The 22,573-nt window shown below is 37.0% G+C and overlaps 1 protein-coding gene across 1 annotated transcript in view; it reads right to left on the bottom strand.

The window, feature by feature from the left end:
* LOC131062449 (dicarboxylate transporter 2.1, chloroplastic) overlaps positions 1 to 21,597 on the bottom strand; it is a 36,187-nt gene extending 14,590 nt beyond the window's left edge. Inside the window, exons 1-2 of the mRNA XM_057996115.2 lie at positions 20,723 to 21,597; positions 15,464 to 15,573 (exon numbers count right to left, since the gene is read on the bottom strand). Of these exons, the coding sequence (XP_057852098.1) occupies positions 15,464 to 15,573; positions 20,723 to 21,491 (879 nt within the window). The 5' untranslated portion in view covers positions 21,492 to 21,597. The remainder of the gene's footprint in view (positions 1 to 15,463; positions 15,574 to 20,722) is intronic.
* Between the last annotated feature and the right edge of the window lie 976 nt (positions 21,598 to 22,573).

Genomic DNA, 22,573 nt, shown 5'->3' with positions numbered 1-22,573 from the left:
ACGGATAGAATACCTTTGGTATTTTATTATGTGTTAGAAGTGTCTAAAAAACACATCAATAGTAAGCATGGTCAAACCACACATGCTCACTAGAGCATAGTTAAAGCCAAAATGCCATCTAAAGCATATGTTGGAACTCCCAATGCCATTTGGCCAATAATGAAGATTGGGACAGTTACTTCTATCTTGAAAATCGTTGTTTGACATCTCAAATAGAATCGGATTATTGTGGCATGGAAGATCAGATATAAAAAGGAGAACAAAATATTCAAAATTGTCTTCAAAAAATTGATGTGACAGTCAGGAGCTGGTTGATGTCAATGTAGAGACAGTGAGAATACAATAGATCGAGCTGGCTGTAATATTCTATCTTGAAAATTGTCTTTTAATATCTCACATAAAATCTTATTACTGTGGCATGGAAGAGCAGATATAAAAAGGAGAATACAATAGTCGGCTGTAACATTCAGCAGTAATTTCAGGTCAGCTTAGCATTAAGTGGTCATTGGAAGGTTAAACTGCCATAAAGGAATGGAGCATATGCCAATGTTTCAACTTGTAAGAGGGACAGAGCAGCCTTCCCTAAGATTGCCTTGGGGATTATGTATTTCTGCAGTTTATATAACAATAATTATTGTTTAAGATCCACAATCAGATATGTACATTTAATTTTGTAATTTGGTTTTGCAATCAAATTCATTATTCCTAACATCAATCAGGTTTTAACCCTGGAGACACATTCCATGAGGAACATCTACACCCTGGCTCAGTCACATGCAGTGGAAGTGCTAGCTATCACTAATTGTGCTCCCTTCCACATTGATAGTTCTATTCAGAAACTAAACACAGAGATCCTGACCTATGCCAGTAGCAAGAATACCTGAAGTCAAAGTTTTCAGAAGGTTGGGACTGGTACTGGTATAGGAGAGGAGGATGGTTACAAGTATGCCATTTTTTAAATGGAAGACAGATACTTGGAGATGGCCAATATAAATTTTAATTTAGAAAATAAATTGTACAATGGCTATATAACTTTAAAAAAATGTCGATGCTTAATATTAATGGAGTGATTAGAAAATGAGTTTTGAGACTGTAGCTTTGCAGAATCTGCATCTGGTTGTATTTCTTAAGCTTATTTTTGACACTATCTCTAGGGGTAATCGAGAGTCGGCTAATTCTGAGGCCCATGTCAGATCCCTCTTGGGGCATTTCTTAAGAGATGGATCTTTTTTCTGGGTTATATACTTAATAATGAGGCTGAGATAGAGGCATTGATTATTGCGGGGGATTCAAAAGTGATTACTGCTGGTCTGGACAAAGATGCTGCTAAAAGTCAGAGGCCAAACAATTACCCATCAGGAGCCTGTCATTTGTGTGAAGGATTCAAGCAAGTCATCTTCCATCATTGCTTTACGGAATGTAACAGAGATACAATCTTCTAGCTAATGCAGGCATCAACCAGCTCCCCTTCTCTGCCCAGATTAGCAGCAATTCAGGGCAATGGAAATGCGTCCACCTCATTCTTTCTGCAGATTTCCATACCCCTCAAGGAGGGTGTTTAACTTTAGCTCTTACTTCAGCTGCTACGGTTCAGATCTTTGTACTTGACATAGGAAAAATTTCCCTTCTGTAAAGGCCTTATTATTAATTGAAATGGGTGTTAATTGCTGCTTGCATGGCATTACTTGGAAAGGCTAACAGCGGCCAGTTTAAGCTATATGTCCCTTCCAGATCTTGGCACATGCAAGAATCTTTGTTTGGTGGTGGCAAGCAGGACTGCATCCCCATTGTGTTTGGTTATTAATCTGCAGCATTCAGATGTTTTCTTTCATGCAAGATTCTTGCAACTTGTTTTGTGCTACCATCCAAGATAGAGCAGCACAAGAGGATTTTTGTGATTCCCTAAAGGAAAAGTTTCAGATCAAAGTCTGAAGAAAATATTTTTGATTCCAGACTTAGAGACCCTGAAATTTATCAAGCCCATCCTAAGCCAGAATATGTAATTGGGAACACTGGAATTCTCATAACTAGGTCTTCCATTACAGCTGATTTCAAGGAAAAAATGAAGGTAAGGCCTCCAAATCTGGTGACCAAAGAGTGGATGGATTCACAAAAACGTGCAGCCTGCAGCAGATAATTTCATTACCTGCGAAAGCTCGAATAAGAATGGAGTCAAAGCAGAGAATCAATCAAAAGCACAACTGAGGAAATCATTTCCCTCTATAGGGAAATTCAAGTAATTTACACATATAAAGAAGAATTGGTTCAGAAAGAAGGACCCATTGCTTTTTGTCTTTCGTGTTGGATGCCTGAGATCTGATGTTTCTTCCTTTTCCCCCCCTCCTCAAATGAGACCTTCCCTTTATATCCATTGTGAGGGAGAAGTCACAACCCTTCAACATGCCTGCTCTTCGAAAGAGTCACAACCTTTCACAATCACCAACCTTTGAAAGAGTCACAACCTTTCACAATCACCACCCCTCGAAAGTGTCACAACCTTCCATAATTTCTGGCCTCCTCTAGAAGAGTCACTTATTTACTTACTTCCCATTCACTCCTCCCTTCCATAATTTCTGGCCTCCTCTAGAAGAGTCACTTATTTACTTACTTCCCATTCACTCCTCCTTCCATTGACTCTTCCTTGATTCACATGCTTCCTTCTTTCTTTTCTCCTCCCTCCCCCTCTCAAATGAGGTTCTATTCTCCCTTTTATATCTCATGTTCAAGGGAGTCACAACTTTTCATTTCATGCCTTTTGACCATTCATTAACTTAGTTAAATTTTAATTGTATTTAATTTTATATTTTCATTTAAATGTTATTTTTATTATTTTGTGTTTTAATTTTATTATTATTTAACATTAAATTCTATTTCAAAGTGGGGGCATTACAACAATAGTACCTTTGAATGGCTCTCGATCTTTTTGGGATCACAAATGATGATAGAGCTCTCAATTTTGTGAAGGAGGAGGCAGATCCAAACAAAGTTGTTGATGAGAAAGCGGAGTAAAGAATAGAAGACAAAGAGAAGGCAGAAATCTTTGACGTCCACCAAACTCATGTTGTTTACGAGGGGAATTCTTTTTCCCCAAAAGCTATTAAGTCAAAGGAGAATTTAGAAGAACAAGTTGGGAAAATGATTGCTGAAGGCCACTTGGAGAAGGATGGTGTTGAAGTCTTAAAAAGAGAGGGAGAGAATGAAATCATTTCCTTGGAGAAGAAACCTGATTGTGGGGAGCATAAGAAGAAATGAAGGAAGTCGAATAAGGGAATTTTAAACTTGGAAGGGGAAGTGGATGGATAGATGAAAATAAATATCATGCTGAGTTCTGAGAAGGGAATCCCCCTTCCAAGTGATCAATAAATATCACTTCATGGAATGTTAGGGGACTCGATGCCCTTAGCAAAAAGCACTTAGTTAAGCACCAAATGTTGGTGTTAGAAATAAGCCACACCCAGACCGACGATAGACTGGTCCAAGAGAGGCCAGTAGCTCAATGGTAGAGCACTCCAGCAGCGTATGGAAGGTCCTAGGTTCAAGTCCTAGCTGGTCCATGTCTCAACATGGTATCAGAGCCAGGTCCAGGCTAGGAGCCCCAAGCACACGAGAGGTGTGGCTTAAGGGGGGGTGTTAGTGTTGGAAATAAGCCACACCCGGACCGACGATGGACTGGTCCAAGAGGGGCCAATACCTCAGTGGTAGAGCACTCCAGCAGCATATGGAAGGTCCTAGGTTCGAGTCCTAGCTGGTCCATGTCTCAACACCAAATAGATATATATAATTTGGATATATTTCTGATTTAGGAAACTAAACTTAACTCCAAAGATGGAGTTATCACAGTTCCAAATTGACAAATTTGAAATAATTTTTGTGAGTTTGGATAGTTCTTCAAGGGGATTTGGCCAATTAGCATGAAGTTGGTTGGAAACTTGCAAAACTGACTGTTTAGTAAAGTTACTTGTTTATCCTCTGATATTCAATTCTTTTTTATTAATGTTTATGCCTGACAATTGGCTTCAAGAAAAAACTTGTTTGGGAGGAGATTGCACTAATCATTGATATGTTCCCTAAGTCTTTCTTTATTATTCGGGGGACCTTAATGCAGCTTTGAATGATAAAGATATGTTGGGAGGGGTAAGGAAAAGAAATGAGTCTCAAACAAATTTTATAGAGTTCGTCTCAATTAAAAACCTTCAAGACATTCCTCCCTCGAATGGAAAATTCACCTGGACAAATCGCACAATGGGACTGTGTAATATTGCAAAGAGACTTGATAGATTCCTCTGTAGTGGGGATTGGGGTTCGTTTCCCTCAACATGCTATTGCAACAACTTGCCTATTCTAGTTCAACTCAATATCCTATTCAGCTCTCAAATAGAGAGGACTCTCAAATAGAGAGGAACATAAACCAGATAGATACCTTTTCAAATTTGAGAACATTTGGATGATGTTGAAATGTAGCTAGGTCGAATCCCTAGCGTAATTAATTTTAATGTGGCCCTTGGCCTTAAAATTAATTGTATTGATACAATTGATTAATGTTTAGGGCTGAGCCCCACCTTGGATAGCTTGTAATTGGGCTGGGCCCAAATAGATACCAATGTAACTTGCGAATGTTAAGGGCAGGCCTTATTTGGGTGCTCAACTTATGTAACTTATAATGGTTATGGGGCAAGACCTATTCATTGTGTAACTTGTAATTCAATAGGTCGGGACCTATTGAATATGTAACTTGTAACTTGGGGTAGGTTCTATGTAATTTGCAAATTGAATTTGTAATTTGGCACCAAGGCCGACCTAGGCATAAGGGTTAAAGGCATGTATATAAAGGAAGTGACTTGAGGTCACAAGACATAGATAAAAGTGAATGTGATCTGCACTACTTCAAAGGTCAACGAATTCAGTCACAAAGTCAGCAAGCTAATCATAGGTGCCAACGAATCCCATCTAGAGGTCAGCGAACTCCTTCCAGCTGTCAGCGAACTACTAATCTGCCCTTGTGTTCTGATCTGCAATCTTCAGCAAGCGAAGTAGAGTTACAGACCAGCGAACCCTATCAAGACTGAGCGAACATCTTGCAAGGCTGAGTAAACTTCATACAAAGACAGCACACTCAAATCTGGGCTGCCGAATTGAGCTACAGGGATTTGATTCTTCAAATTGTTATATCTCAAATAAGTTGTGCTTGTGCCCTAGAAGGCTATATTGTAAATCTGCTCTGTGGTTAATATAATATAATCTGAGATAGTTGTTGCTGGGTTTTTCACCTCCAAGAGTGAGGTTTTCCCAGGGTACATGTGTGTTATGCGTATGATTTACTCTGCATTTTGATTTTCTGTTCTATACTGCTAATCTGAAAGCTAAAACTAACAGATGAGAGATAAGGATTTCCTTCCCAATATGGAAAGATGGTGAGCAATTGAACATCAAAGAGATAGAAAAATGTTCACTTGATCACAAAGCTCAAATTCTTTAAGAACAAATAAAAATCCTGGAATAAAGTACATTTCAAAAATACATTTGAAGAATACATAATCTCAATGAAGATAGTCTCAAAAAGGGTATGGACAATGATGGTTATGTGAAAGAAAACGAGTTGATGGGGAATTACTAAGAGTTATTGGCTCAAGAAAAATGTTTTTGGCGGCAAAAATCTAGGGAGGTTTGGTTAAAAGATGGAGATAGAAACATCAAATTTTTACATAATTCTACTAAGGTCAGAAGGATTTACGATTGGATTGAAAGAATCAAGAATGAAAGGGGTAGGTTAATTGAGGATGAAAAGAGAATAAACAATGAAGCTATTGTCTATTTCTAAATATTGTTATAAGTGGGGTGGATTAGATTTGGGTAGTCAGAACTTGATTTTAAAGACCATTCTAAACTTGTCAGTGAAGAGAAAAATATGAGCCTTAGCTGCCCTTTCACTGACTAAGGGATGAAAACAGCTCCATCCTGATAAAGCCCTTGGGTCAGATGGATTTCTGGCTAGATTTTTTCATAAATGATAGCACATAGTGGGAAAAGATGCAGAAGAATCTCGGGAGAAAGGCACCCTAATGAAGGATATCTACTCTATGCTTTAACAACTACTGGCTGATATCTTTGTGTGACACAGTTCATAAATTCTTTACCAAAGCCATATCATATAGATTGAAACTCCCCATCCCCAATATAATAGTTGAAGAGCAGAGTAGCTTTGTTCTTGAAAGATTGATTTTAGATGGGGCTATTGTGGTTCACGAAACAATTCATTCGATATAGTCAGCTAGAAAATGCAATATGATTTTGAAAGTTTGATATCAAAAAGGCCTATGATAGGGTGGATTGGAGATTTCTGTTTAAGGTGATGGAAGCTTTTGGTTTAAACAAACAATAGTTGGATTGGATTTTCAGCCTAATTGCTAGCCCAAGAATTGCAGTTCTTGTAAATGGAAGCCCCCAAGGATTCTTTAATGTGTTTCATGGGATTCAACAAGGAGATCCCCTAGCCCCTTATCTATTTATCATAACGGCTGATGCTTTGAGAGAATCACCCCAAAGGATTCTTTGATATGTCTTGTGGGCATAAACAATGGGATCCCCTAGCCCCTTCTTCTATTTATAATAATGGCTGATACATAAAGATTTCTCTCAAAAGGTTACTGAGAACATTCTTAATGTTTACTCTGAGGCTTCTTGTCAAATTGACAACTCTGCCAAATCTGAAGTTTACTTCTTCACCGAGTGATAAAGACAAATGGAAATTTTAAAAATCTTAGATTTAAGGGAAAGTGTGTTACCTAATAAGTATCTAGTTTTCCCATTTTTCAGAGGTAGATGTTTAGCCCAACTTTGGGATCTACTTTTGGATCTGTGTTTTAAGAGGATAATGTGATGGAAAGGTAAATGGCTCTTGTGGGTTGGTAAGATTATTATGTTGAAGACAGTCATTTCTGCCATATCTATTTTTCTAATGTCTTGCCTGAAGTTGTCTGCAGCAGTCAGACAAAAACTGGATCAAAAGATGAGAAATTTTTTTTGGCAAGGTTCATATGAATAAAAAGATTCAATTGATCGCATAAAAATTGATTTGTTAACCAAAGCCCTATGGAGGAGTTAGTTTGAGAAACCAGATAACACAAATTAAAGTTCTTGGAGCTAAACTGGTTTGGAGTCTCTTCTCTAAGCCAGAACTAAAGTAGTCAAGGACATTACAAAATAAGCATTTGGATGACCATGACAATTTTCAAATTTTGACCATATCTAATCCTACTCATGGTTCAAGTCTTTAAAATTTCATGTCACCTAACTTGAGAAGTTTGCGATGGGAGAGCAGCTCAGTTTTGGGAAGATTCATGGAACAGTTACTTCATTTTAGACGCTTATGCCCATTTTAGCAGTTCCAAGTGGATGTTATCTCAGAAATGGGGTTGTGTTGTGACCATTTCACACATCGCCCCATTAGAATGGAGACCCCCTCTTTTGCTTTCTCTTTGCTTGTTTTTCTCTCTGCTTTTAGGTTTTTGAGTGAGTGAGTAGTCTCCCTGGGCTGACTAGATTAGGGCTAAACCTTGGAAGCTCGTTTTAGGGTTTCTTTCAAGCTAAGTCTAGTCTTGTTTGGGAAGTTGTTAGTCATCTGCCTGAAAATTCAAGATTGCCAGAATGAAACATGCCTTTCAGGGGAGTCAAGTTGGTTAGGTCAGGGGCAAGGTGAATAGGTCTCATGTCAGGTTAGGTCTAGATTGAAAGAGGGTTTTGCTTGTCAGGGTCATGTTTGTTTACCCCTGTTTGTTTACCTATCTAAGTCAGTTGAGCTGAGCTAGTGAGGATAGGGAGTTGATTTGGTTAAAGTTAAATGGAGAATGAAGCGGATCAAGGTGACATCTAAACCAAAATGTCAATTTTGCTCCTGACACTTTCATAGGGTCCAGAGCGAAAATCTTTGTAGACTAGATTTCCTTCACAATTTTGGCTAAGATTTTGCATGTTTGAGGATGAATTGATATAACTTTGCCTAGAGAGAGATTTGATTGATTTTGGAGAGCAAGATGATGCCTAAAAGAGGATTTTCGCTCCTGACCCTTCCAGAGGGTCCAGAGCGAATTTCATTCTAAACACAATTTCTTGCTTTGAGTAGACTTGCAATCCGGTTCCTAGCCTTGAAAATGATCTAACCTTGCCTTGTGAAATGGTTTGAAACTTGAAGACTGAGCAATTTGGCCTGGAATGAAGATTTCGCTCCTGACCCTTCCAAAGGGTCCAGAGCGAAAATCTTATTTGAGCTTATTTTTCACTAACTTTGGCTAACTTTTCATGTGCAGGATCTCTTGGAATGAAGATTGGACATCATTTGATACATTTGAAGATTTGGAAGCGTGCAAAATGAAGATTTTTGGACAAGAAAGGTGAATTTCGCTCCTAACCCTTCCAAAGGGTCCAGAGCGAAATTCTCAATAGCTCCCATGTTGCAATGAAAAGGGTCAAATTTTGGGCATAAGTGAAACAAGAACAACTCCCTTTTGCCTCCTAAAGAAGTTTCAACTTTGAAGAATGAAGGATTTTGCTTAAAACCTAATTTTTGCTCCTGACCCTTCCAGAGGGTCCAGGGCGAAGATCTTTATAGGAGACATTTATTGCCCTGTTTGGTCAAATTGAGGAATCTAAGGCATCATGAAAGGAAGAATGATCATATTCAAACCCTCAGGTATGTATAGAAGTCATGAAGAAATGAAGGATTTTGCCCAAAGAGGGAAATTCGCTCCTGACCCTTCCAGAGGGTCCAGGGCGAAAATTTTCATATCCTTCTATTTTTCTTGCAAAAATCTAGTCAAGCTTGGCATAGATGAAAGAGTCAAGCTTGGCATAGATGAAAGAGGAGTAGTGTCCTTTTTCTTGAGAGGTGAAATCAACTTGAAATGATGATTGAATTGAGCCTAAATTGAGGAATTCGCTACTGACCCTTCCAGAGGGTCCGGGGCGAAAAACTTTATAAAAGGCATTTCTTGCTCAGTTTGGTCAAATGGTGATGCCCAAAGCATGTTGAAAAGAGGGATGGACATGATCTTGCTTTGAGAAGTGTTTGATAGCATTGAGTGATGGAGATTTTAGCCAAGAAAGGCAATTTCGCTCCTGACCCTCCCAAAGGGTCCAGAGCGAAATTCCTTGTAAACCCATTTTTAGCCTTTCTTGGATATGAAATCCTATTCCTAGCACAATGAAAGGTGAAATCCCGCTTAGCAAAGAAGTTTCCAGGTGGAAAATGAAGGATTTTGGTCAAAATGGTGAAAATCGCTCCTAACCCTTCCAAAGGCTCCAGAGCGAATTTTCTCAAAAAACAATTTTTGCTATCAAATTTTGCTAAGTCAAGTAGGGGATAAGATGAAACATAGAAGGAATTGCCCCTAGGAATATGTTGAGGTTGGAAGAAATTATCAAGAGGTGAAGGAATTGAGCCCAATTGTGAATTTTGCTCCTAACCCTTCCAGAGGGTCCAGAGTGAAATTCCTAAAAGCACCTGTTTTCTTGCAAGGACAAGGCGACTTTTTAGATTTTATGGCTTGAATGGGTGTGAGAAGGTATGTTTTGACCTTTGAAGATAATTGAGATAGTCAAGAGGAAGCAACCAAGTCTAGAAAATGATTTTCGCTCTTGACCCTTCCAGAGGGTCTAGGGCGAAAATCCTAAAACCTATCTTTTCTTCCAAAGATTGGACTAGACCAAGCTTAGACATGAGTTTGACAAGACGTTTGAATTGCCTTGAAGTTGAATTGGAATGCTAAGGATGCAAATTTTGAAGCCAAGAAGGAAATTCACTCCTGACCCTTCTAGAGGGTCCAGGGCGAAATTTCCAGATTCTCCCTTTTTCTTGCAAATTTAAGACAAGATTTTGCTATTCATGACTTGGATGGGAGTGAGGCGTGATGTTCCATGCCTTGGGAATGATTCAAAGATGAAAGGATGAAGGAATTGCCCTAAAATAGAAAAATCGCTCCTGACCCTTCCAGAGGGTCCAGGGCGAAAATCATAAAACCAACATATTACTTTCAAGTTTGTGCTAAGGCAAGGATATACCAAGGTAGAAAAGACCTTTAAGACCACTGACGAATAAATTTTTGTTTCAAAAGTTGATGATTCTAGGTTAGAGAGGGAAAATCGCTCCTGACCCTTCCAGAGGGTCCAGGGCGAAAATCTAAAAAACCCCTATTTTACCTTGCAAGAACAAGCCAAACTTGGGTGGAGTGAATGAGGAAGACCATTGCCTAGCTTTGAGTGAAAGATTCAACAAAAGTTGATGAAGGAGTAAGCCTAAGGAGGAAAAATCGCTCCTGACCCTTCCAGAGGGTCCAGGGCGAAAAACCCTAAAATTACCTTTTTCCTCCTGATTTGAGTGAAACTAAGCCTGGAATTCAATGAAAGAGCCTATTTGGAATGCCTTGAAGAGGTTTTGGACCTTCAAAAGTGAGAATTTTGAGCTCAGGAGAGAATTTTGCTCTTGACCCTTCCAAAGGGTCCAGAGCGAAATTCCCTGAAATACAATTTTTCCTTCAAAGTTTTGATGAGCTAACCCAGTGATGGAAGGAAATGGACCCTGGAGATTGCCTTGGAGGAGTTTAATGATCAAGCTAAGATGAATTTTGGCCTAGAATGAAAAAATCGCTCCTGACCCTTCTAGAGGGCCCAAGGTGAAATCCAAATTTTCACCTAATCTCCTCATGTAAAATACCAAAATTTGAAATGCAAGACTTTAATTAGGTATGAACTCACCTTCCAAGAGATTTTGGAGTCAAGGAATGGGATATTCGGGACCAAATTGAAAAAATCACTTCTGACCCTTCCAGAGGGTCCAGGGCGAAATCATCAGGAAGCTTCATTAAGCCTCAATCAAACCTTGATATTCCCCAATTTGCACTAAATTACCCAAATTCAAGACATTTGGGAGGTTGAATTAAATTCGCATTAATTAAGGCATTGGCAATTTAATTAATTAAATTTTGGGCCTTGAAATAATTGAAAATCCACCTTGAAGGCATTAAAATTAATTTTAAAATGTAAAAAATACAAGGAGAGCGCTCAAAATCATTATTGTGCCTTTACAAACAAGTCGGCCATCTTTTGAAGGGATTTTTATTTTATTTTATTCCCTATTTGCCAAGTCGGCCTTGAGGGGAATTAGGGTGAGCGCCCTATATAAAGGAAGAGTGTTATTTCAAATTTCAAATCATTCATTCATTCCTTCTAAGTGTGATTTTGAGGAGCAGATTGAGGAGCGAAATCCAGCAGATTGGAGGCGAATTTTTGCTAAGTGTTGGAGGCTAAAGAAGGTGAAGCTCTTTTGAAGGTTAATCAAGGCGTAATTCATCCAAAGGAAGACCACAATTCAACCCTTGTCCAGCAAAAACCGGTCTTCTTTCATCATTTTCAAGGTTTTATAGTTAAGCATTCAAGGGAAGGTATGAAGAATCATTTTGATGTTCTTATTCAAGGCTTGTTTTGATTTTCATAGCAATTTTTTTTTTTTTTTAAAAAGGGGGTCTAAGTCTTGAGAATTTGATTTCATTCATAATTAATTGAAAAATGAAGAATTCTAGATTTATCATGACGTTTTCAAATTAATATCTTGAATCTTTCCCTTGAAAGATCTTAAATTCTATGCTTTAAGGTATGAGGCTCAAGGACTAACTTTAATCTTTTGTGTAGGCATCAAATGGCGACCCCCAAAGCCGGAGGATCAACTACTTGGCAGACCCTCATCAAAGAAGATCAAGTCAGGACAAGGACGATCTCCTCCAACCCAACATCATCAAGGAAGGCCTTCTCCAGTCCGGCATCATTAAGGGCGACCTTCTCCATCTATCTTCCAGTCCAGCATTTGAAGGAAGACATCACCAAATTGAACATCAACCAAGTGTTGGACAAGGTGGCATCCCAGTCATCACTCCTCCATTCGGGTTGCTCCACCTCCGCATGTCCAGATTCAATGTACCTGGCTCATTAAAGATGGCACAAACTTCGATGTACCTACCCTGGCTATCCATTGGTCGAATATTCCAAAGAAGACATGTGTCCAAATAATGCAATTATTTCATTGGTCAGAATTAAGTTTGTTGTAACAAACCCTAATTAGGGTTTCATTGTGTAATCTTGGCCATTGATCTTGAATTGATCCAAGCCATTCATTGTATTTGAGGATGCTATATATGCCCTCACTCATTTCATTTTAAAGGGTTAGAAAGGTTAGATTTGAGAGCAAAAAAGTTAGAAGTTAGAGAAAGAGAGAGCGCTTAGAGAAAAGAAAGTTATTGTGTAGCAAGATTGAGTAGTGAAGAAAGAATTTTGAGCAATTGTTGTCCATTTGGCTTTGAGATCAATAAAATATTGAAGTTATAGTGTTTTATTGCAATACTTGTGGCTATCTTCATGATTGTTTATCTTCTTGAATCACTCTCAGTTGAAATAGAATTTAAGTTTAAGTTTGAAAGACTAAGTGTTGTGCTTGATCTTTGGTAAGATTCGCATTCCAAACCACTAGCTTCTTACTGATTGTAAGGACGCCTTGTGTGGTCAACTAGAAACATTGAGATTGCTTAAAAATTCAATCATTCTTGGAAGTATTGATATGTATCTCTATGATAGTATCTATATCCTTGATGATTTGAAAGTTATTGAATCCCCTTAGAAGATCGCATCAATTCCAGTAGAGTTGTAATTTCTTGGCAATACTGAAATTGTTAGAATCTTACCAAGCCCAGTCTTCATTGAGTCATTCTTAGGATTAGATTAGCTTTCCTTCCTTGAAACCCTTATCTTTTGATATTTTTTTTGAAAGTCTGTTAGTGTTAGGAAAATCTTGTTCCTGCAGTTGAAAAGAAAGTAATAGGAACAAGCTTTCTCTGAAAGTACGTAAGGCCCCTTGAAGAAACAGCATACACAACGACCACTGGTGCTTATCCACACGTAGAGATCCTACAACGAAGAACCTTGAAGTCATCCCAATTGATCCTTTTTGCGACATCTTCAGCATTCGGAGGCTTTATTCAAGAGAGGATAAGATACCTCTGGGTATTTTATTCTGTGTTAGATCGTGTACAAAATACACATCAACAGGTTGTTTTGTGGCAGATTATGTGAGCCAATCACAAATTGTAGCATTACAAGTTGGGAGTGGAAAGTGTGTAGGACATTGGTATTCCATAGAATGAGGCAAGGAGCTTACAAGAAATATTGAATGAAAGAAGGATATGGCTTGTAAATGTAGACTTCATCAAATGGTATTGTTCAAAGTTTGGGAGCTATTCAGCTAAAATTGGTTATACTGTGGTGGAATCATGTGAGGGAAAAACTTAGCTCTCAATTCATTTATGCTAGAACAAGGTTTTCCTCCTGAAAGCTAGAGTTTTCTCTTGGCTGGAGTTTTTTTGGGCCTCTTTGCAAAAAAAATCCTTACTGCAGAAAAGTTTGTGAAGCTGGGCTACTATGGGCCCTTGCGCTATTTGTTGTGCAAATCTAATGAGGAAACTACTGATCACCTTTTATTGTGATGTCATGATGTCATTTTGCTCAAGAGTGTTGGCAATGGCTATGTGCCAAGTTGAGGTTGAAAAGTGCCTTGCCTAATGACATCCTTAGTCTCCTCAAAGTATGGCCTGTTTTAATGAATCAATCCCCTTTTATTGTTTGTGGATCATCCGCCCCTCTATTTTGATCTGAGAAATTTGGAAGAAACGAAATCAAAGAATCTTTCAAAACAAAGATATGTACAAGCTCTCTTTACAGAAAAAAATAGAAACAGCCATTGTTGAGGTGGTCAATAATCATACAAGATGTACGACCAATAAAGGGAAAATATTCTTAACATGGGACAATTTGGTGACCAAAAGATGGAATGGGCTCATTATTGCCCCCTATTAATGGAGTTTCAAGAGATCAACTTCAAAAAAGGAGAGAAGCAGGACGACAGGTGCCTACCTCAATTGGTTGACAAAAACTAAACTTTGATGATGCTTCTAAAGGCAATCCCGGTAAATCAGGCACTAGTTGTATTGTCATAAATTCAGATGGCGCTTTTGTTTGTGAGGCTTCAAAAATGCTCAAAGTAGGACCCAGTAATGAAGCCAAATTGCAAGAGCTTATTCTTGGGTTGTAGCTCTATAAGATGTTTGGCCTTAAAAAAATTGAAATAGAAGGTGACTCTTCTATAAGAAGTTTGGCCTTAAAAAAAATTGAAATAGAAGGGGACTCTGCTATTATTATCAATGTGGTAAGAGCAAATTTTTCCCCTAGTAGGAAGATCAACAATCTACCTGTGATGGTGTCATCCCTGCTACAAATGTTGGAAGAATATATTATGAATCACATCTATAGAGAGAGAAACATGAAAGCAAATTTTCTTGCCAGTCTAGCAATTGATAGTGAAGACAATGGACAAGTGAGGCCAAGTTTATAACTTTATATCAAAAAGACTTCAGATTTTTGCCCACAACACAATTTGAAAGTTGCATTCATTATTGTTAACTCCCCAAATTTGTTAAACTGAGATTTTAAGATGCAGCACTCTCTTGCGCATCTATGGCAATGACGATTTTCTCAAGACCGCCTGGTTTTGAAGAGATGGATTTCTTTTTGGTTTCTGTTAGTTTTTCAGAATGGACACTCCAATTAGACTAGTTTGTGGGATGCCCAAATGTCTTTCTTGGGCAAAATTTGAAAGCAAAAGTTGAGATGTGTGTTTAAAAGACCCAGTGGGTTGTTGCTATTTGTTGCTTGAAGCATCTTAGGAGATGAATTCATGGAAGCCAATCACAAATATAGAGTAAATTCAAATATCTCATCCATATTTGGGGAATCCAAAGAAATCATTAGGATTATGGCCTCTTCTCTGGTATACAATCATTTTCTTGGTGATTTGGAGGGTATTCTTGAAGAAGATTTTGAAAGAGGAATTCCAATCTCCGAAGACATTGTCAATTTGCAAAATTGGGTCCCTACAATGTTGTGGCTGCCATTTATCTCCACTAATCAATTGCAAGAGGCACAAAGGAGAAGGAAAGCCTCAAAGGGGTTGAGATCTCGAAAGTAGGCAATGGGAATTGTAGCTACTAGAGATATTGCTTGGCTCAACTCTTTCATCTCGAACAATTTGGAGGATGAAGCTGATGGTCAAGGTTCTTAAAATATGTGAAATGTTTCTTCTATGTATAGGTTAGAATATTAGTATAGCATTGGTGGTCTTCTATATTCTGAAACTTCAAGGATTTTTGTATACGTTCCCTGGTTTTTGTGGCTATAACTGTTTTCACCTAGAAATGTAAAACTTACTTTAAACTGGGTCATAAATATATGTGGGGCAACTCCCACAGTTGTAGTTTACCTATCAAAAAATAATCTATGCAAATATAATATATTTCTTTAAAAAAGGTTCAAAATCTAAAGCAACTCTGAGCTTCTTTCTCCAAACTTTTCAAAAAGGTCATAAAATATGTACCTGAAACTGCGATTGAACTAGATATGCTCCCAGTTTTTTCGACGATTTATCATTTGGCAAGCTACCAGATGAAAGTGACAAAGATTTGATGATTGGCAAAAACACTCCACCTGCTCCAGGGCAAATTTCAAGGAATGAATATTTTAAAAACTTTAAAATTGTTGATAGATCTTTCCAATAAAAAGTTAGGACATATACTTATTGTAGACTAATTATAGAGATTACAAGAAATAGATGCATGTTTTGGGAAAACTAATAACATTAGATAAAATTTATATTTAAGACTTCACAAAAAAAATTTCAAAATTCTGATAAATTATGTATATCATTTTTTTAAAATATTTTAAAACATTGAAAATCTAAGAAATACATTTTCAAAAACTTCTAAATGGTAAGTGTATCCATTGTTTATAAAGATATTTACTAAACTCCAAAATATAAGTACTTTTTCAAGAGATTGCTCAATTGTATTTACTACTCTTCAACTTGGCTCTTTGGGAGCTGTCAGGTAGAGACAAGTCAAATAATTTCAAGATGTTTTTGATGGTCTGTTGGCAAAAGCAACAAACAGAGACATGTTGTTAAGTGGTCTTGGTTTTGTCTTCCCAAGGTTAATGAATGGTCAAAAGGCTTGAAATGAATTGATGTTAGGGGCAAAAACCTCTAATTCAGCAGATTTGTAAGTATTCCCGAAAAATTCACAATAAGATTGACTTTGACTATTGCACTATGATTTATTGACATAAATATAATCATAAATTCTTAAATCTTTGATAAAGCTGTTATCATTGTGAGAAAATCTTATTTAAGGCAAAAATCAGGAATATCCCAAAAGGGGGCATTACATGTGTTGGTGTTGGAAATAAGCCACACCCGGACCGACGATGGACTGGTCCAAGAGGGGCCAGTAGCTCAGTGGTAAAGCACTCCAGCAGTGTATAGAAGGTCCTAGGTTCGAGTCCTAGCTGGTCCATGTCTCAACATGGTATCAGAGCCAGGTCCAGGCTAGGAGCCCCAAGCACACGAGAGGTGTGGCTTAAGGGGGGGTGTTGGTGTTGGAAATAAACCACACCCGGACCGACGAAGGACTGGTCCAAGAGGGGCCAGTAGCTCAGTGATAGAGCACTCCAGCAACGTATGGAAGGTCCTAGGTTCGAGTCCTAGCTGGTCCATGTCTCAACAACATGTGGATATACCTAGCAAAATTATTTTCATTGATGACCACAAGGTGACGAATGGACACATCAAGGGGTTTAAGAAAGAATATAGTCCAGAAGAAGCTTCGCTAAGGGGTTTAAGAAAGAATATAGTCCAGAAGAAGCTTCGCTGATTAGAGTTAAGTGGATAAAGGTTACAAAACTTGATAGCTACAAGAGTTTAGCAAGGAATGGCAAGCACACTTTCGCATAAGACAAGCCAATTAATTTGTGGTGCTATATGGACCTTTAGGATAGTTGCACACACTGGCCATTTGTCTTATATCTCAATTTTCTAGTTTCTCTATTGCTAAAAAGAGTTGGTACAAATATAGCTTTATCTACTCTTTTAAAAGAGATAGAAAGGCTTTTGATCCCTCCCCATTTAAAAGGCCACTAGGACGTAGCCAAAACATGTCCCTAAAGGACATTAATACTAGAAGCATGAATTTCCCCATAATATGAATGTTGGATATTTTCCAAAATTTCATCTTAGGTCTTAGGATACTTCCTATTCTATCCCTTCAAGAGCTACATCAATATCCTATTAAGCATCTAGATTTGACAACTAGTTTCTAGAATTAAAGCACTTGATCTCTTTAATGTTGTATCCACTCTCTTCAATGATGTGGACCAAAAATCATGCACCCCTATCTAAAAGAATATAACTTGGAAAACCAAAATGAATCCAAACACTAGTGAAAAGAATCTGTTTGTAATATTTGTTGGGAAATTTTCAATCTCTATCCAATGAATTAACATTAAAGACTTATTCTAGGGGTATGACATCAATATATGAGATACAAGGCTTGGACTACTACAGTGTGAAAATTTGAAATTTGTATGCAAATATGAAAATTAAGTTGCCTTAACGTAGAATTGCCATGATTAGATCAATCTTCTTTATGATGCTAGAAATCAATCAACATATCATGCTTAATAACACCATCTTAGTGAATATATAATAACAAAAAATAAAAGAAAACATCACCATAAGATAGCAGCAAAGAGACACAAATCAGCAACATAAAGGCACCAAATAACACAAGAGTTACAAGGAGAAACCATTGTGGGAAAAAACTCCACGAAGGAGAGACCAAGTATGCATTATCTTTGAAACAAGATTACAATTTGTCACACATTTCCATTCTCCTCTTTGCCTCCAACATGGCAGCCCCTGTGTGCCTGGGAACAACCTCTTTATGCTCCAACCTATCAATATTCTTGCAAAGTAACTCTACATTCAATTCATCTTAATTTCCTCATCCAACGAGCCGATTTTATAGGCTTGTAAAGAGGTTTTAAGCACCAAACATGGCACAAGATATCTCCTTGGTAAGTATCATTCAAGCCAAAAGATAATAACCACACAAAGGAATACAAACTGCTCTGATGCCAGTCACATAAGTAACATAGATGTTCCTTCGCAAATTCAAGAACAAAAAACTTATCTCAAATTAGGCCATTCTCGTTGATTATGTAGAATATCCTCTTAAAATTTGCTCAAAAAAACAATTAATTTTTTCTTCAGAAACAAGCTTCTTTACTTGTTGTTATACATTGTTATAGACATACCATGAAACAACCAAAACAATACTCAACACAAGGGAATATCCTAGAGAAACCCCATATGTGAACTCTATAAAGTAAACTCGAGCTTTTTCTTGCCACTAACTTCTCTTCAAGCTTCCAATCTTGTCACCTTCTTGAGATCTCCAAGAACAACAACAACATCCAAATAGTATCCAAACCTTGCTTTGCCCTACAACTTGCTCCAATGCAGTTTCTAGAGAACTTGGATGCTACAACTCCTCAACCAAAATATTTTAGAGATCCCAAAGAAGATGATAAGATCCTTAAAGGATGTGAAAATACAAATTCAACCAGATTGAACAAAGAGACAACTCAAAACACCAGAGAACATGAAAGAGAATGTTTTCTGCCAGTACTCCTCTATTCTACCTAACATGAGTAGAACTGCCACAGCATCAAAGCCAAATCATCCTGACACAAGTGAATCCACCACAACAAGAGTGAAACTGATTTAAATTTTAAACACAGCCGTCACCAGACTACAACTGATAATTTTGTCACTATGCAACATATTCTGTGCCCTCTCCTCTATTTTCAAGAACCTACTTCAGCTGCCAATGATTCCAATGCGTCCAAATCACCTTAAGACTGGCTACAACCTCTATAGTGCCCTGTACCAATATTGCACACTGCTTCTTGATGAAAATTAATTTAGGTGTATAAGACTGTTTCAAGTCGCCTAAGTCATTTCAAGTAGTATGTGAGATTAGTGATTTGTTTAAATTTTACTTTCACGGTCCAATTCAAATCAGCAAACTTGTCGAACAATTTCCAAAAAAAAAGAATATATTCTAAATCTGTCAAACATCTTTTCACAAACATTCTAAGTTTTGAATCTAACTGCTATGTTGGAAGAAGAATAATGTTTAAGAATAATGTTTATAGAGAAACAAAGATTTAAATGCAAATAAGTAAAACAGGAGCATCTACTCACCCAGGGATTCACACTGAAAATTCAATATCAATATGAAGAGGGCTAATGACGACTCTCTGCATTAGATTGATTCCAAAATAAGAATCAGATACTAAGATTAAGACCCACCCATGATTTATAAGTTTATAACCAAAGGAGGATAAACTCTCAAAGATGCCAAAGGACCCCCAAAAGACATTAAATAAACATTAGTTAACATGCATATATCCTCCTATCTGATATGAAGACCATAACAAAAAGGGCAAAATAGGCCATGATGCACTCCTAACAGCACATTGTGACTAGATTACAAATTACTATGTTGACACAACACTATCAAACTTATTTGTAATTTGCTAAATTATAAATTTATGAAAGAACTTCAAAATTTGATAAATTGTGAATCTACAGTTTTACAACACTTTGCTAAATGCAAATCTGTTGATATATTTTGCCAGAAGATTTATGAGTTTCATATCCATCCAACAGTTTTTCAAAATTGCAAACCCATTATCAAAAATTAGTTAGATTATAGATCTATTGAGCTTTTTTCAAAAGATTGCTAAACTCAGAAACTACCCAACATTTATTTTTATTTTTAAAATTTAAAGATTAACATCAATTAAAGAATACACCATATTAAGAATTTATCATTGATTTTTTGAAAAATTGCAAACTTCTAATTTTCTCTTCTTGTAGATATTCAACATTTTTGCATAAATCTGCTAATTTGTGAATCTATAGGAAACAACTTCCAATATAAGCTATATAATGAATCTAACGTGAGAAAACTTAAAAACTTGTTAATTTACAAATTTATCAAACATTTGTTCCTAAAGGAGACTCAATTGTGAATCTCATTTTATAAAATTAGGTGCAAATTTAAGCAATTAGCAAAAAGTAACCCATAGAAGACACTCTAACTTATTGTACAAAAAAATATTGGGGAAATTCAATCATTTTCAAATTTGTTTGAACATTTTCTTAAAATTAGCGGAACTGCGAACCTGTTGGTTAAAAATAATATGAATAATTAGCCAATTGTGTTCAATTAAGAATCTATGGTCCAAAATTTTGATGATTAAAAAAATATACCCCAAAATGAGAGTCTTGTCTTTAAAAATCTAGCAAAAAACTAGCCTATTATAGATATAGCACTCAAGAATTTACCAAGCAAATGTAATTCAAAATGAGCATCTAGTTTTTGAAATTTTGGTCAGCAATTCGTGGCATATATATATAATTTAAGGTCGAGCGATTTGTGCCAACTTTAAGGCACTTGTCCTATTTACAGATCAAGGAACAAATCCATCCAATCAAGTTGCGTTTCTATATATAATTTGTATATAATTCAAAATAAATTATTTAAACTGAATTTTGAGTCTTTAGATTTTTTGTGAAAATTAGCAAAGTACAAAAAATTGTGTTAAATTACGCATCTGTACTTTGAATAATTCGTTAATTAACTCGAACCACAAATCATTTTTTTTTAATTTATTTTGCTCTTAGTGAAAATTTTAACAATTAACAATTTTTTTTATTTTTTTAAAACCATACCTGCCCTAGCAGTTGTACTGGGCATCGCAGGCGCAATGAGAGCCTCACTGATAGTCAATCCGTACGAAAGCCCAAGCGTGCTCTTCCCTAGCCATTTCACAAAATAAGTAGCGATCCGATCGCCTAAGCCGGTTTTCACAAACCCTCGCGCAAAGAAAAATGAAATGACAATCAGCCATATGACCTCGTTCGTGAAAGCGCCAAACGCCGCTGTAAACGTTAGGGTTTTCGTAATAATGGAAGTCGTTAAGCCGAGAAAAGCCCAGGCGCCTACTGGAAGAGGGCTCAAGACGAGTCCTGTAATCGTGGACAGAAAAATCGCTAACAATTGCCAAGCCTGTAAGCTTACTCCCAGCGGTTTCGGCACCAGGAAGCGCACGATGAGACCGACCGCTACGGAAATCACAAAAGGAAGAGGCTTTGCACCTTGCAAAGGAGCAGCAACGGGAGCATTGCTGTTATTGTTTTGTGATGTAGAGGCGGCTGCAACAGGCCTCTGGTCACGTGATTGACCCTGAGTGGCTGAGGAACCGGGCCGCTGAAACAAGACCCTGCTGGGCAGCAGGCTGCTGAGATTTGACGAGGATTTTAGGGAAATTGGGGTCAGAGAGCAGGTGATTTTAGAACCTGTAGTTTTAAGGGCACGATCGCTGCTGAAAACCTTGGGCTTAAGATGCGACGATCTGCGTGGTTGGCATCTTGTTAAGGAGATCTGAGATGGAGAAGAGATGGGCATTGTTGAGGAATGGAGTGTTAAAGACTCCATCATTGGGTATCGATCGCGAGACCTCTCGCAGATCAAATTAATTTTGTGGAGGTTCTCTTACGCACAACTGAATTCAACTCTCTTAAGCATTACCGTTAGTACTTTTGTTTTATATCAATTATTATTATATCAACTGTTTTAGGTGGCTGGGTTCTTTCCCTGAGCGCTTGGAAATCATCGACTGAATACCGCACATTTGTTGTTTTTCCTTAATGTTATTGATGTGGTTATACCTATTTTTAGCAGTCGAATCCTCATAAAATATCCTAAGTTGCTAATGTTTACTAGTTTTTGTTTGGAATTAAATAATTTATATGTTAATATTAATTTAAATTATAGTTTTTTTTCTTTTAAAAATGCATTGGTGATGTCGAATAGTTTTGAATAAATTCATCATAGATCATGTTTTGTCAAGTGCAAGGTCTTTAATGTTTAAGAATGAAGTTTGAATCATGCTCTTCATAATTTTGAAAGAATAGATATTCTCTAAACTTAAGATTTTACCTCTCAAATCAAATTGTAAAATTAATCAAGATTTAACATATAAAATCCTTCATCAAAAAGATTTTTCTTTTTTTAACTTTTACTAATTTTAGTGTTCATAGAAAATAAGCAATTGATATGTTTATTTTAAATATTCACCAAAAAAAATTAAATGATGATTAATTATATGGTATTATGACCACTAAAACTCTCTAAAGATGTCATCCATACCCAAAGCAAATGAGTTATAAGTTTATTCAAGTTTGACTAGCACTTCCATAATCAATATTCCAGGAGAAGATTTCATATATGAATTGATGCAAAAATAACTCCATAAAGAATATCGGGACATTTATCAATATGACATTTTATTTGAATAAAAATATTGTGAATGGCCCTATGTGAGCGATCATATATGTCATGTCTCGTTTCTAATCAATCTAATATGGCACATAATTGGGTTTGTACTTGTGTCTTCCTTGTTTCCATTTGTTGTGTGTTTCCCTTCTTGTGTATGTTTTTTCTTCCAACTTTTATCTCTTCATCCTATCATGCATTTCATCTATCTCCTATCCTATTGTTGTATTTATTGAAATTTCAAA

This window comes from Cryptomeria japonica, chromosome 8 (genome assembly GCF_030272615.1).
Source record: "Cryptomeria japonica chromosome 8, Sugi_1.0, whole genome shotgun sequence".
NCBI classification, from domain to species: Eukaryota; Viridiplantae; Streptophyta; class Pinopsida; order Cupressales; family Cupressaceae; genus Cryptomeria; species Cryptomeria japonica.
Note: the sequence above shows the minus strand (reverse complement) of the source record. Positions and strands in the feature narration are given on the sequence as shown.